General features: G+C 39.2%; 2 protein-coding genes across 7 annotated transcripts in view; one reads left to right on the top strand and one right to left on the bottom strand.

Moving 5' to 3' along the window:
- Positions 1–3674, top strand: part of GOLPH3 (golgi phosphoprotein 3) — a 47639-nt gene extending 43965 nt beyond the window's left edge. For both annotated transcript variants that reach the window (XM_019737299.3, XM_019737300.3), the window contains one exon: positions 1782–3674. In XM_019737299.3, the coding sequence (XP_019592858.2) occupies positions 1782–2206 (425 nt within the window). In that variant the 3' untranslated portion in view covers positions 2207–3674. The remainder of the gene's footprint in view (positions 1–1781) is intronic.
- Positions 3675–8450: 4776 nt separating this feature from the next.
- The window catches only part of PDZD2 (PDZ domain containing 2), a 330846-nt gene continuing 322333 nt past the window's right edge, over positions 8451–16963 (bottom strand). For all 5 annotated transcript variants that reach the window (XM_019737273.3, XM_019737274.3, XM_019737275.3 and 2 more), the window contains one exon: positions 8451–11320. In XM_019737273.3, coding sequence (XP_019592832.3) covers positions 11154–11320 — 167 coding nt within the window. In that variant the 3' untranslated portion in view covers positions 8451–11153. The remainder of the gene's footprint in view (positions 11321–16963) is intronic.

The following is a 16963-nucleotide window of genomic DNA, read 5'->3' as shown; positions in this document are numbered from 1 at the left end:
ATGGCTGAGTAGTATTCCATTGTATATATGTATCACATCTTTATCTTTGCATCTGTTGATATGATCATATGATTTTTATCCTTCATTTTGTTGATGGAGTATATCACGTTAATTGATTTGAGGATATTGAACCAGCCTTGCATCCTGGGAATAAATCCTCCTTGGTCATGTATATGATCTTTTTAATGTATTGCTGAATTCGTTTTGCTAATATTTTGTTGAGGTTTTTGCATCTATATTCATGAGGGATATTGGCCTATAATTTTCTTATTTTATAGTGTCTTTATCTAGGTTTGGTATCAGGGTAATGCTGGCCTCATAAAATGGGTTTGAGAACCTTCTCTCCTTTTCCTTTTTTGGAATAGTTTGAGAAGGATAGGTGTTAATTCTTTTTTGATTGTTTGGTAAAATTTACCTGAAGCCATCTTGTCCAGGACTTTTGTTTGTTGGGAATTTTTTGATTACTGATTCATTAGTGGTTATGGTCTGTTCAGATTTTCTGTTTCTTCCTGATTCAGTCTTGGAAGATTGTATGTTACTAGGAATTTGTCCATTTCTTCTAGGTTGTCTAATTGGTTGGCATACAATTGTTTGTAGTACTTTCTTACAATCTTTTCCATTTCTCTGGTGTCAGTTGTCACATCTCTTTCCTTTTCCGACTTTATTTATTTGGCCCCTTTTTTTCTTGATGAGTCTGGCTAAAGGTTTATCAATTTTGTTTATCTTTTTATAGAACCAGCTGTTTATTTCAGTGATCTTTTCTGTGTGTATGTGGTTTTTTAAAAAAGACTCTATTATGTTTATTTCCACTTGGGTCTTTATATTTCCTTCTTCCTACTCACTTTGAGCTTTGTTCTTTTTCTAGTTGAAACAGTTTGCCACTTGTGCCAGGCTTGAGGTAGCTTAGCAAGAGATACAGGGCACACCGAGGCCAGCTGCTGTGTGTTTGGGGTTTTTGGACCTTTGAGAGATTTTAGGAAAGGCCGCAGTAAGAGTGAGGCAGGCTGCTTGTTGGAGGAGCTGGTGGAAGAGGTTCTACCAGGTGCATGTGTTAGTTGGGGTGGGATCTTAGGGAATCACCAGGGCAGGATGAATGGTGTTAGGTTAATGGAGAGCTCAGATGTGGCACCCACGTGCTCTGGACTGGCTGGGTGGGGGAGGGCTCACCAAAGGAGGCATAGGTGCCTGCCAACACATGTGTCTTTGGAGAGAGCTGTCCTGACCCCTGCCCCTATTTCCTCTTCATACCTCCCTGGCACGATTTTCGAGCTGCTGCCCTGGAGCCCAGAGTGAGTGAGTTCGTGAGCAACCAAGTCTGTGTGCAGGCCTCTCAAGAGAAATGCCTGGGACTCCAGCAGCCCTCTGTCTCTACTGGAATGTAATTCCTGCTGGTTTTCACAGCCAGATGTTGTGGGGACTTCTCTTCCTGGCAGTGGTGCTCTGGGCTGGGGAGGCCAGTGTCGGCTGGGACCCCTCGCTCCTCATGTGGGGCCTCCACAGCAGAGATATCCCACCTGATTCTTAATCGCCGTGCTGTGGGTGTGGGACTGTCCCTTTCATGTCTCCACCCCTCCTACCAGTCTCATGTCTTCTTTGTATCTTTAGTTATATATAGCACTTCTGGCCAGCTAGTCTTCAAGTGGTGCTCAGTGATGGTTGTTCTGTAATTTAGTTGTAATTGTGATATGGTTGTGGGAAGAGGTGAGTACAGCGTTTCCCTACCTGCCCTCTTAATGGAAGTCAATACCTATCATTTCTAACTTCTGAAATCTTTTGTTTAGGTGAGACGTGGAATCCATTAAAACTGCATTATCAGTTAAGAAATGTGCGGGAACGATTAGCTAAAAACCTGGTAGAAAAGGGCGTATTGACAACAGAGAAACAGAACTTCCTACTGTTTGACATGACGACACATCCCCTCACCAACAACAACATTAAGCAGCGCCTCATCAAGAAGGTCCAGGAAGCTGTTCTGGACAAATGGGTGAATGACCCTCACCGCATGGACAAGCGCTTGCTGGCCCTCATTTACCTCGCCCATGCCTCCGATGTTCTGGAGAATGCGTTTGCGCCCCTTCTGGATGAGCAGTACGATTTAGCCACCAAGAGAGTGCGGCAGCTCCTGGACTTAGACCCCGAAGTGGAATGTCTGAAGGCCAACACCAACGAGGTTCTGTGGGCGGTGGTGGCCGCGTTCACCAAGTAACTGCTCAGAGGGAAGTGTTCTCCTCGCTCGTAAACCAGGAGCTTTTCTTCGCTCGGCTTCTGGTTTTCTGCATTTGTACTTTCCCACATTATAATTGATTGGCTTTTGTTTTATGAAATGATAGGTGGCTTTCTTTTGATGTATGCAGGATTCTGCTGGTACGAGAGGCTTTCCTCTTTCTGTTTTTAAAAAAGTTTTACTGCCATATTGGCATTCTGTTCCTTGTTGCCATTCTTGCTGTTTCTGGCACGCTTTGACTTTCGAAGTACCTTCAGTCTCCTTCATGCACATCTTTTGGGGTTACCTCAGGTTGAGTTTTCCCCACATGTGCATGTACATCTCATTTCTGCCTGCAGTTCAGACAGAAGTCACAAAAAGGCCTTTAACTTACCAAAGGTAAATATCTGTATCTATTAGGACGTTTTATACATTAGACTTCAGTTGAGATGTATACTTAGCAAAATTATTTTTAAATTGAAACAACACAGTAAATAATATAAAATGCCCCTTGGATTTTGCTTTTATGTAAATCTATTATAACACTTGTTATGATTTTAACTATTAAATCATAAAGGTCCATTTGTTTCACAAAGCCAGTTTGGGATGGGCTGCATTCCAGTTATGCTGTATATAGTTTGAATTATATAAATTGCCCCTTCTGGCCACCTCTGCCTCCATCTTAGTATTTTGCAGATTTAATTAGTTGTACACCTGGTGCCCCTCACTCACTTTAGTCATTATTATTTGGCAAAACAGACCTCTCAGCATTGAAGGAGAGAGAAAAGACGTGTGTCTGATTGGTCCAAAAATTTTTTTTTTAGCTATTCCATTCATGGTACTCTTTGCTTGTGCATCTCCTTTTTGGAATGATTTTTGGGTCTTACCGTTTTTATCATTTCTATAGGGAAGAGCCTTGTGACCAGTACTAATCTTGAGTACAGTTTTTTTTCTTTTTTTAACCACAAGTGAATTAATGTCTGCTTTTAAATGTCATTCATCTACTTACACTTTCTTGGTGGGAAAAAAAAATCAAATGTCAGTTCTAGCAGATGTTGCATGTAAATTGTTAGCAAATAATGACTACAACTCAGATGATTAAGAATTTTGTAACAGAAAGCTCTGCTATGTTTTAATTTTTATATACAATTATGATAATTAGCACATTATAAGAATATAAACCTTTGCTTTTTAAAGTTTATTTTTACTATTTCTTTATCACTGTTTATCATAATCACCTTCGTTTCATAATGTAAATACTATATATTGAACAAATTAAATGTCAAATTTTTTATTACCGTAGTTCATGTTAAAGTGGGGCTTTCAGGTGTGTAGAGGTTTGCTTTGATTAACATTCAATGCAAAAGTACTAGGTGGTGTGTAATTCTAGAGTTGAATTTTAAGAGATTAATATGTATACTATCTTTTTATCTGAAGTAATAAATAAACTATGATTTTGAAAGTGCCTGAATTAGAGCAAGCATATCATTTGTATTTTTGTATTCTACCTTAGTTTTCTTTCTAATGAAGGTTTACTTAGCCTTAATATAGTGTGGTAATATTTTAATTCAGGGGTTAGTAAACTTTTCTTACACAGCCAAATAGTAAATATTTTAGGCTTTAGGTTACATATGGTGTCTGTTGCAACCACTCAACTTTGCTGAATGAGAGTTGCCATAGACAATACAAATAGATGGGCAAGACTGTGTTCTGATAAAACCGTATGTACACAGACGGGCAGCTGGCCATGGGCAGTAGTTTGTCAGTCCCTGTTTTAAAGCATGGAAAAAAACACAGATTTTCCTTCCATTAAGTAACCTCCTTTTTGGAGAAAAATGACACTGTTGGTGGTAATTAAGTATAGAAACTATGAGTTTTATAGTTGCCTCCCATAAAATGGATACTGGAAACTGATAATGAGTATCCTGGAATTCCTTTTCAGGTGAAGATTCATTGTTTTTCTCTTGAAAAGATTGTAGAAGTGAGATAATGGATATTTCTAAGGGATTCTTCATTTCAGCAGCCACTCTGTTCTCAAGCAAGGAGAAAAGGGCCTCGCCTGAACTTCTGTCAGAGTTTGTTTTAGAGAGAGAGACACACACACCTCTGTGTGTGTTCCCAGCTTCAGAACATGTTCTGTATCCGGAGGAGAGGAAAAGTACAGTCTGAGGGGAAAAAGTTCTCTGCGGCTCGTTCTCCTATAAAATGCTGCTGCTTATGTCTTCTTCAAAGCAGGAATGGTGTGACTATGAAAATATTTATTGTGTGTGCAGTATTTCCCCAGGCTTATGCCACTTCAGATCCAAGCCGTCAGATCCAAGAATCAGGCAGTGAATTTTAATATAGTAAAACTCACATAAAGATCTATTGTGCAAAGAATTAGTAGTTTTTGCGGCTTTTTTTCTTCTTCACATGTTGTTTGAGGTGTGTTCCTTAAAACAATCTGATCTGGAACAGTGCTCTAACAGAATGGAGAAAGGAAACTTACTGAATGCATGTTCTGTGCCTAGTTAAGTATTTAATACTTCATTTTGACCTCCTCGAACCCCAATTACTGTCTTCATTTAATGAAAAACAGTCTTGGAGAGGATGATTTGACCAATCTCACATTATCTGGTAAGTGTGAGTTTTTAAATCCTGAAGTGATTGAATAACAGTAATGGCATTCAACTACAATTTTTCCTTATTTAATAAGATAAGGATAAATTGATAAGACAAATAACTAGAAGGGGGCTTCTTTAACAGACAAAAACAAAACAGCAGACATATAAAAAATTCTCATGCTTCTGCAAAGTAAAATGATGAAAGGACCTCTCTGCTTGATTCTAATATCTTGTTACAATTACATAGATGATCTTTTAGGGATTGAAAAATTCTGTATGTTCTCAGAAGAAAAAAGCATTATCAGATGTCAAAGGGCCAAAAAAGTCCCTGGCCTGCTGAAGCAAGATTGCCCAGTGGTCTCTTGACACTTTCCGTTACTGAGTTCTTGGCCTTGTTTGTGAACAGGTGAGTACAATACTCTTGTCAAGTATAGCAAACCTTTGAATTTGGTCATCACTGAAAGGAAAGTGAAAGAGGCTGGTATTGGACTGGTTCTGCGGCAATATAGGACCAGGACGTAATGACATCCCTTCTGACGATGGCAGTCCATGGCTGCCAGGCACAGCTGCTTTTGCCCCAGGAGCATGAAAACTACCAGTCACAAGTCTATGTGAGGTATTTATTTTATGAAGTTTAATTCCAACTTGACGGCCTCTCCATCTTGTATTAACTTCTGCCCATATTGTCAGATAATATTGTTCCATTTCACTTTTATCCAGATCAAGATGACTGCCCAACAGCCTGAGGTAATTTCCAATTCATCACAGCCCAGCAGGTGCCAGGATGATATATACCTGGCTCTTGTAAGTTGTGCACAAATGTCATATATTCTTTAATTGTATCAGTGAGGTAGTAATACTAATATTCATAACCTTGCAGGCTGTCTTTTAAAGGAGTATGGATGATAACGTCAATGTTGATTATGTACACTTCCTCAGCCCAGTGTTAGAATTATATGGGCGTCTACTTCTGATAGTCTAGTCATGTACTCTGTTCTCATTAGCATCACACTGGTGTGCAGTTTACTTTTTGCACTTACATTGTGGAGAATGTTCAGAGTACGCACACGTCATCCTTTTTAATCATTTCTGGCTTCATTGTCTAACTTCGTTAAATCTCATTAATGGACATTTGGATTATTCTTATGTTTTTCATTATTGCAAACAGCATTTTAATGTACACGTCTTCATATTTGACTTCTGTAGGAGGAACTAACAGAAATGAGTTTGCTCAAACTGTATGCCTTGAAAATGTATAAGACCAAGCCAAATTGATTTGTAAGATGCATGTTAACTAACACTTTGACCAATAGTGTGAATACTGGTTTCCTTACACCCTCGCTGGTGCTTTCAATCCTGTTCTTTGCCAAGCAAATAGAAGAGAATTAACAAATTGTTTTAATTACTGGGGGTGGGGGGACGGTTGATTATCATTTACTGTATTTGGTAATTTGTATTTAGTTTTTTGAATTAGATTCATGTTCTTTGTTCCAATGGGCATTGTTACAGAATAATTTTGTCAGGTTAAAAATTCTTTTCAAACTATGATTGGACTTACATTACATGTATAGTCTAAGGAGAATTGAAATCTTTATAGTATTGAGTCGTCCTATCCACAAATAAGCTATGTCTGTCTTCCCATTTGTTTGAATTACCTTTTTTATGTCTCTTAATAGAGTTGTCTGTTTTTTATGCTTGCCAATCCTTGCTAAGGTTATTTTTCCATTGCTGTTGTGGTTAGGTGTTTCCTCCCATCTGTTCTAATTGGTTATTATTTATGTATAGCTGTTGTTTTGGTGAATAATTTTTGATACCACCTTACTGAATCCTAATATTTTAATAGTTTTTAAATTGATGTGTTTGTGTTTACATGTATCCAACTATATCATGTGCAGATTATAATACTTTTTTTTCACTATTTATACCTCTTTTGAAAAACTTTGTCTAATTGTATTGGCTTGTACTTCCAGGACATTGTTATTCAACAGTAACAGTGAACATCTATTTTGTGTGTGTGCTTGACTTTAATGGGAATGATTCTGGAGTTTTCCCACTGATGCAGGCTTTAAAAAAGCACTGACATCTTTCACAGTATTGTTTTCTTTTTTGTCCCACTAATATAATGAACTACATTTATAGATTTCTTAATTTCAAGCCATTTCATACATTCTTACATTAATATCACTTGGATTTGGTATTTTCTTTAATGTCCTACTGGACTCTATTGGCTAACCTTTAATCAGGATTTTATTTATAAATTTGCTTTGTCCCTTTTCATAGTATCCTAAGCATTTTTCAAGTTCATCATTAATGTTACTGAGTTGGATTTCTGGTTTCATTGAACTTGATGCTTCTACTATGGCTTTGGTTTGATAAGGTGGTCCTTTCAGCTTCTGTTCTTAGTTCTACTAGATGCATATTAATCTCCTTTGAGTTTCTTATCTCTCTGAGCGTGTGCTTCTTAGTTTCCCTCTTTGTATTTGTTCATTGCACTGTGTTTTAGAGAGGCGAGTTGCATAAACAAGCTCATTCTCCCCAGGAAAAAAGAACTACCCAAGTAGAGCCAATCAGAATCTTACTTTTGGGAGATATATGGAAAATCAGGCAGGTAGCAGCTTGTATGTCCAAAGAAATTCTGTGATAGTGAGTGGGGCCAAAATTGTAACAAAATAGCATTCATAGATTTCTAAGTAAAAAGGTCTGAAGAGTTGGGGACAAGGCTGCCGATGGTTGGAGGGAGAAGTAGATCTGCAGGAAGAGACCCACAAACAACAGCAGGGTCCTGTCAGAAGGGCACTTAGTGAAGACCCGTAAGCCCCAGAGTTCCTGTAGTGTCTGAGGTCTTGTCATATGCTGAGTCCCGTTCTTGGATGCTTGTGAGATGCCATCTTGCCTTCTTCCTTGGTGTCTTAAAACCAAAGAGCCTTAAAGAAGTAGATGGTTTTTTATTTCGCTCTGTGAAGTAGGATCCCAGATCATGCAAGTATTGGGGGGGGGGGGCAGAGGTGAGGGGGAGGAGTTTTGAGGAAAATGAGGATTGTGGTCATTGTGAAGCACGAGAGAAAAAACTGACAAGGAAAGCGTTGCCGAGTAGCACGAGGGTCCCGTTGAGGTTGGAAACCATGAATTTATAGCAGCATCATTCTGTGTTGTTGTGGGATCTTGTCTAGTAATAGGCATGTAGGAACCAAGAAGTCAGCTCGTTGGAAGGATCCAGGATTTAGCTGGGTTGAGGGAGCTTAGCTTATGGGCTGGATGGGGACTGTTGTGCTCTGATGGGGGCCAGTCTGAATAGAGAAGAGAATGAAAGGGCAGAGGTTCTGGTGGGGAGAAACTGACAACTGGGAAGGGCTTGGAGGGCTTGTTGCAATTGAAGCTAAGAAGCAGTAGTGGGAAGAAGGGGAAGAAGGTCAGAAGATTGCAAAAGTGTGGGATGTTTGTTTTTAAGATTTCAGAGGTAGACCGGTTTTGGATTGTGTCAGCTCCTGGGTGTGGCCTGGGAACGAGTGGGTGACCTGAGTTCTGTTGTCTTTGTGCCTCTCACCCACTCAGGTAATAATTTAGGTAATCATAAACATTTCTTATCTCGATATCTTGAAAGGTTATTCTGTAGATACAAAATTTAAAAAAAAAAGTAAGCCGAGTGTAGTAAGCAGTGTTTATTTTTTAAAATTACTTTAAAAAGATTGTTTACAGAGATGTGGGTTTACATAACTTGGCGACAACATTTTTAAATGTACAGGCTATTTCATATTATTGCACTTACTCTTTAATAATATATAAGGCATTTTATTTTACATAAATAAAGGATAATGTATAATATACAACAGGTATGGTGCCAATTAAGTCAACCATCAAATTAAATGAGATGTGTATGGTAGGATAGAAAGCAAACCCAACCTACTTCAACCTTCACAATATATCCTTGTAACTACGATTTACATGTTATAACACATATTTAACCTCATAGCTTATTGTGAATGACCAGTTAAAAAACCAAAACCATGAAAGTTTGAGTAGGACAATACCATTAGTGTTCACTTCAGGAAGTGTGGGAATTCATTCGACTAATTAGAAATACTCGTCATGCCTTGAACACTGAAGACACATAAATAGCTTTCTATTTTAGGGTCACAGACGGACTTTTGCTTGCTCCCTTAAGTTCCAACTGTCGGCCAGGGAACCCTCCTGGCAAGATCTACTAGAAATGACAGATGACTTTAACAGTTTAGTGAGCTAGCGGTCTCCCCTTGCATTCAGATACAAGGATGAGGGGCGCTCACAAGGAGAGCGCCCATGGTTCCACTTGGCTCTAGAAGTTCCTGTCCGTTCACATAGGACGGTGCATTTCTTAGTAGGCACAGCTGGAAGAGTGGAGGCAAAAAATCCTTTTCAGTGTTGACTTCTAATAGTCTCTTGTCGTTCAGGCAAGAAAACAGAAACCACAAAACTGACCCCAGAGACTTAGAAACAATCTAGCATGCACCTTGCACTGACTGTCTATAGTATCCTACCTGGAATTGTAGTGAAAAATAGAAGGTAAATTAATCAGGTCTTTCTAACTAATGCCTGTACTACATGTTCTTTTGTATAACCTGTGAAAAAAAAGAGAAATCTGGGCTCACACCAGCCAGATAGTTCACTCCCATCGGAGAGCCCTCTCTGGCCCAACTCCACAAAGGTTTACTGGGATTAATCACTCAGAAAAAGGATATACAAAGGTGACGGCTCAAGTGCCTCCATGATTGGGGGGTAAAATGACTTGAGTTCTTGTCTCTAAGCCACACACCCACGCTGTACGTTATTTAAAGTAAAAGCTCCAACATGAAACCTTAGCGTCCTCAGTATGTAATCTCACCTGGATTCCCCGGGACTCAATCAGTCAGTATGTGCCACCCGGGAGTTTGGGTTGTAACTACATAGTTCTCCTTTACCTTGAAAGAGTGACTCACTCTCTCCATTTTTCTCTTTCTTATTACATTTTGGCAAATGAAGCTGATGAGGGCCTAAAGTACAAGGGGAGAAAAGCCAACTGTGGGACAAGGGACAGCGCATCGAACGGGAACAGCCACTACAAAGCTCGTGCTTTGAACGGAAAGCAGCCAGCTAGGACCAGCTTCACAAGCAGCGTGAGTCACAGTAGTTTTCTGCAGGGAAACTTTTTTGACAGAAGAAGAATTTGCAAAACAGAGAAACAAAAACAGCAAAAACTTCAGTCACCTCAGAGGTATGACATTACACCCAGGTCAGGAAAAGTGATCCAGTACTTAGAAAGGTCACATTTTTTTAAGCTGCTTGGGGTAAGGGGAGGAAAACCAACCAAAATAAAGCCCTCTACAAGGATTATTTTAAGCTCCTCTATTTGGGTTGTAAATATAATGCCTATGTTTATAAATCCAAGGATACTAAAAAGATACTTGGTTTCTAAAAATTTAGTTTAAATTACTGGTTGGAGTACACAAAATACAGAAACAGAAACCCTGTGACTGTTATTTTTGGCTGCTCTTGTGTTGACCAGTCTTGAATCCAAGAACTTACTCAAGACAAGTTCCAAACTAGATGCAAGGTGCTCTCCGAGCTGGAACTTCTGCTCATGGTAAGCAGTGAAGTTCCTGGCTACTTAGTACAGTTCATCGGAACGGCATTTGTGTAACAGCCTTGCGACTTACACTTAGATCAGGACCTCTTGGTCATCAATAACCCACCGAGCTGAACTCTACATCCGTACCGTGCATATTACACTCACTAAAAAATATTACTTTTTATTGATTTTATTTTTCATTTTTTTGATAATTCGAGCTCAGCCTAACCGTTAAGTCAATACTTATGTTTTTTTTTTTAAGTCTCATTTTCTTTTCAGGGTAACACACTGACCTGTGTCTCCTCCCATTGACTGTCCCTAAAAACATCTGGTTACTTACTTACAAAATTATATAAAACTATAATCCTTTTAGTTGTGACACGTGTGTTGCCCCTCACACTGTTGGCTCCCTAATTGCCAGGACTGGGTATGTTGGGAGAGGTGGCAGAAAGGAAGCAAAGGTCTAGCGAAATGTTGGCAGATGAAAAAGAGCATCATGCCACATCTCGTATCCCCATCAGTAAACGTGAAAGGTAAGGGCAGGCACTGGGGCACATCTGCCCTGGTGACCAAGGGGGACATCTTCCAGAGTTCAGCTTCAGATACAAGTACAAACGTAGAGATTTTTAGTCCTTGCCTACACCACGTTTCTCTATTGTTTTAGGAACCTACCATTGAAAGCAGTCATTCTGATTTGCTAACATAAGAAGGGAACCAAGAAAAGGAGATTCTTGTTTAAAAAAATGTGTCACTACTGCCGCGTGTTTCATGAAGAATTCCTATGCTTTCTAATTACTAACTGCACAGGTCCTTCCGGGACAGACTTCATAATATTCCAGGCATCAAAGTGCATGAGTCCAACCAGGGGTTTCCCATTAATGGCAAGAATTTCATCTCCAGCTTCTATTATCCCGGCTTGTTCAGCTGCACTACCTGCGAGAATAAATACAGAATAGTGGCTTGGTACTTTCACAATACCCAAAATGAAGTGCAAGAAAACTGAAAATTTTAATGAGAAAAATCTCTAAATGACATGCTTATATTCGTAGGATAAAGAGATACTTTTTAAACAAGACACACAAAGCATATACCCATAAAAAGAAATTTGACTACATAAAAAAATTCAAATCTGTAATACCTTCCCCCTGCCCCCCACCAAATAAAAGCAACTGAAGGGAAGGTATTTCAAAGAATACAAAGTAAAGAGAAGGTTGAACAAAGGAAATCCATAGCGAAAATCCAAACAGCCAATACATGCAGGAAAACAGGTTCAACTTCTAATTGTTAACAGATACTGGCTAATGTAGCCAATTTCTGAGAATCAGTGATTCATGCTCGGCCATGACCGTGGAGATTTACGGAATTCACTGCTTACACACACAGCTTTGACATATTTCTACACTACAGCTTTGTGTATGGTCTGACAAGTTGATAAACTTTGAAAAAGCACACATTTAAGCCCTCATTAATTTCTTGCACATGTACATCTAAAACAAACAATTGTATTGGAAAAGAAATGCATACTAGCAGCGGAAGCACTTAAGGAAAAAAGGGCATTGAAAGAAAAATTCCCAAGTCTGAAGATAATTAATGTTCTCAGAAATCTTAATTAGAGCTCAAAAAACTGAGCAGCTGCTTCTATTTCATCCTAAACTGCTGAAATCATTGTTAAATATTATTTGATATCAATATACATGATTATATTTGACTATAAAAATTGAAAAAAATAATAAAAATACAGCTGGAAGAAAATAAGTTCAAATTCAACCCACTCAAGGATAAAAACATTTTATGTTGTTAATGATAGAAGCACATACTGTCGTTAGAGGAGAGATGAGTCCTCACCAAAATCATCTCTACTGTGGGAGCAGAGAGATGGAGTTAGTCCTGGTCACTGCTTTCTGCAGATAACACATTGTGGAAGTCCCAAAGCACTGTTACTCTACATAACCAATTATACTGTGTTACCACATGCACCCAGTGTCCTGTTCTAGGAATATTGACTAAGGCCCCCAAGCAGGTTATGTGAGATCAAAGAAGCTTGTGTGTGTTCATGTGGAGCTAAGAGCTTGGGGGAGGAGGATTCCAACCAAACAAAAGAGGAGGCTGTGAGTTAGTGGAACGTGCACTGTGAATAGCAATCAGATTGGTTTTGGTCTCAAGTCTGCTTCAAGCAACTGCTACAGGTTTCTGTAAACCTGTTTCCTCATCTGCAAAATAGTGATGTTAATATCTGTCTTGTTACTTCACTAGATTGTTGTAAGGATCGAATGAGGTGACGCAGGTAAAAGTCCCTGATGAGGGGGCGGACGGGTGGCTCAGTTGGTTAGAGCATGAGTTCTGGGCAACAGGGTTGCCAGTTCGATTCCCACATGAACCATTCAGTGCCCTCTGCAACTAGGAATGAAAGCAACGAGCTGCCGCTGAGCTGCCACTGAGCTCCTGGGTGGCCGGATGGGTCAGTTGGTTGGAATGTGTGCTCTCAACCACAAGGTTGCCGGTTCGACTCCTGCAAGGAATGGTGGGCTGTGTGCCCCCTGCAACTAAGATTGAACAATGGCAACTGGACTTGGAGCTGAGCTGCGCCCTCTACAACTAAGACTGAAAGGACAACAACTTGACTTGGAGCTGATGGGCCCTAGAGAAAGACACTGTTCTCCAATAAAGTCCTGTTCCCCTTCGCCAATAAAATCTTTAAAAAAAAAAAAAATCCCTGGTGAACCATTCAGTGTGGTGCAGACCAAAGAGGGTCCCAACTCCTGGACTTCTTTTATGTGAGAAAGAAACTTCTTTCTTGTTTAAACCATTGTTACTTTGAGTTTTCTATTACAAGAGGCCAAACAGAATCCTAACAGACTTGACCACGATGTGTCTCTCCCATTTATTGAGGTTTTAAAAAATGTCCTTTAGAAAGCTTTTATGCTTTTCCCCAAAAAGTTCTTTCATGGCCAGCCTGAAAAAAGAATGATTATAATTTCCACTCAATAACTAATACAAGTTGGAGCATCTTTTCCTGTGTTTCTTGGCTGTTTAGGTTTGAACTTTTGTTTTTCTATTTGTTTTCCTTTACCCAATTTTTCTCTTTATTTTGTATTTTTCTTATTGAATTATAGTTCTTGATATATTCTGAAACATCAGCCTTTTGTTGGTTAAATACATTGTAAATATCTTCTAGTCAGTCACTTAGATTTTTATATTTGCTTAAGAATTATTTTGCCACATATAAGATAAACATTTAATGTATTTTTTATGATACATGCTTTTTATGTTATGTTTAAGTAGTAATCCTTTAGTATTTTAAAGTAATGGTTATGGCTGATACATAGGAAATTCTATTGATTTTTATATGTTGATTGTGAATTCAGCAATCTTGAATTTATATTGGCTTATTAACATTTTATTCTTTTAGATTTTTTTTTCAGTCAGGAAGAACCTATAATTTGCCAGTAGTGACAAATTGTGTCCCTGTATTTCCAGTCTTTATACCTTTTATCTTTCTCTTGGCTTATTATATCATTGATATTCTTGGTAAAATGATGAAAAGAGAAACATTTTTAAAGCAGCCCAAACAGCAGTGACAATGTTCTAACCGTTACCTGGACGGCTGCCACTTCATGTAGGAGATTACAAATAACTATTTACTGCTTTTTTTCATAGACAAAATCTCTGACTGTCAAGAAAGCTTCAGGGAAATATGATATTCCTTTATTATTCAAAGAAGTTTTTTGGTATGAGACTGATTGAGTACTACTATATTGCTTTTGGTGCTTGAGCTAAAAAAAGGCACAGGAAACAAGATACATGGAAAACCTCATGCCCATTAAAATTTTAAAGTATGAAATAAAGGTTAGAAGATGAAATCTCTAAGCCTGTACAAAGAAACTGGATTCACTAGTCTCCAAAAAGTGAAGGCAGGGATTGACTGTATAATATTAAGAAATACTTCAGTGCCTTTCACAAGAATAAAACTGCAGGTTTGCACACGAGAGCATCCAAAATGCTAGTCAACGAAACAGGTGCTTCTTTCGCTTCCTCTGACCATTTATATAGTTTCCCTGGATTTCTAGCCAGATGCTAGAGACAAAGGCCAAGGAGTCTCAAGGACGTCATCTTTTCTCTGCTGGAAGTAGGTCTGGAGTTGCTTCTCTCTCATGGGGCTTCTGCTTTGGCCCGCAGAGGCAGTATGGCCGTGACAGCAGGGTGGCAGTGACTGCAGCTCCCTCTGTGGGCTTTCACATACCTCCATTTTGCTATCACTCTTGATAGTTCGGCCGACAGATGTTTATCCTCAGTCCTCGAAGGTGATATTCTGTCATCTTTTGGCATTCATGCTGCTAATCTCTAGTGCCTTTGGGAGTAATCTATAGATTTTCTCTGTTAGCTTTTTAGATTTTCTTATTTTTACTTATATTTTGAAACTTGACTGTGATATAGAAAGGGTTGGTATTTTTTTTTTTTTTTTTATATAAAATTCATCCTGTTTTGCCTTGATGAGAATTTTCAGTCCGAATACTGTTGTTTCTCAATTCTGGAAAATCCTTAGTCATGACTTCTCCAAATATTTCCTTTCATTCTATTTTTTCCTTTCTGGTATTCCTCAATACTGCCTCTCGTAATTTTGATCTCTTTATTCTCTTGTGCTACAGTTTTTATGGTTTCTTCTATCTCGATGTTTATAAATTCTCTTTTCATAAGGATTTGGTACACTTTTGAATTCTATTTGTTAATTATAAAAATATATTCGACTGCATGTTCGTATGTGTCTGTTTTAACATATCTGCCTGCTCCTTTTGCATACCCTCTTGGTCTCGTTTCATGTGGATAATATTCCTGTCTTTATTTTTCAATGGCGTCTCCTGTTTATGGGGTCTGCTGGCTGTCTCTCATGGCAGTGGGTTTCCTCAGGCACTTTGTAATCTTAGTCTGAGAGCTCTCGCTGCTGAGTGCTCTTCCAGTTGTTTCATGCTTGCCTTCGCTTGGCTGTGTTCTGCTGCTGTCAAGTTAACAAGTAGGGGTTTCCCGTTTACCCTGGTACCATGATTCTAGACACCACACCCAGCAGAGGCCTGGCTCCTGATCTACGCCTGTCCTCCACTTGCCCGCTTCTGGCTGCTCCCTGAGCTGTATGGCAGAGCTGGTTTGACTCCAGTCCTGGCAGAGAGCAAGTCCCTACCCCCCACAGCACAAGAAGCCTGGTTCCAGTCACCCACAAATACAGGGGTGTGCAGTCCCTGCTCCTGGGTGGGCACTGAAGCCCCAGGCCCACTGTATGTTTCTCGTTCCCTGCTTCCTCTGGGCCATAGTACGGCAGCCCCTGCTGACCACTGAGGGGTTTGTTTTTAAGTATAGCTCCATATTTTAAAAATAATTTTCTATTGGTACTATGGGCCAGGAGGAGGCTCCTGAGGTATGTAATTGTAGAAATACACCTCAAGGCCACTGACTAGAGGTCATTAAAAAGGTAACAGTCCCGAGCTAAGAGCTGACCTTATTACTTGCTGACCTGCTTATTCTGTTATATGCCCAAACTACAAGAGTTTTAGATGCTAGACTGCAAGAAAGAGCACTTAGGTGTTTAAATAGTTGGTTGATATGAGGCCTCTTCATGAATGTACTAATAATACTTAATATTGTAACAGTATCAGTACACAGTCATGCTCCACTTAGAGATGGGGATATGTGCTGAGAAATGCACCATTGGGCCATTTCATCACTGTGCAAACAGAGTACACTTACACAAACCCAGATGGTACAGCCTGCTTCTGTAATTGTATGTGCTATACTTTTACGTGACGCAGCACAGGTGTGTTTACACCAGCATGAGCATAAACACGTGAATAATGTGTTGTGCTGTGACATGATGGCTACGATGTCACTAGGCAATCAGAATTTTTTTAGCTCCATATAATTCTACAGGACCACCGTCGTATATGTATGTGGTCTGTCATTGACCGAAACGTTACGTGGCATATGATGTTATATACCGATGTGGTTGTTTCATGCTTGCCTTAGCTTAAAATAATATTTAATAATATTTAACATACTAACAATACTAGTACAACACTTCCTAATACTAATTTTTAATAAAACAATACTAATATTTATATTAAATATTATTAGTGTTATATTAAATATTATAATGGTATGTATATTACATATACATATATACTGATATCGTTAGTATAATAACCAGCTCAGGAACCTGAAGAGACTTTTGTGAACTCTCCAAGATCATAAAATGAATTATTCAAGTTCATTTAGAAACTTTATATCTACCAACCATTTCAGGGATACCTACCGCTCCCACCTTACTTCTTGCAGTCTGGTATCTGCAACTTGTAAGTGAATATGCTCTATGCCATGTTAAGTATCCCTGACTGGCACTCTGATGGCATTACTTAGCTGGACATGTTCACATCAATAGCAGCTAATACTAATGAAGAACACGGAGACAGACTCTAAAGCCAGACTGCCTGGGTCTAAACCTTGTTCTGCCACTTCCGTCTGTGTGACCTCAGGTGCTTGCACAACTCCCCCGTGGCCCAGTTTCTCCTTTTGTAAAATGGGGACAGTACC

This window comes from Rhinolophus sinicus, chromosome 3 (assembly GCF_057876585.1).
Source record: "Rhinolophus sinicus isolate RSI-liver-muscle chromosome 3, RSI-T2T, whole genome shotgun sequence".
NCBI classification, from domain to species: domain Eukaryota; kingdom Metazoa; phylum Chordata; class Mammalia; order Chiroptera; family Rhinolophidae; genus Rhinolophus; species Rhinolophus sinicus.
This window is presented reverse-complemented; position numbering and strand designations above follow the sequence as displayed.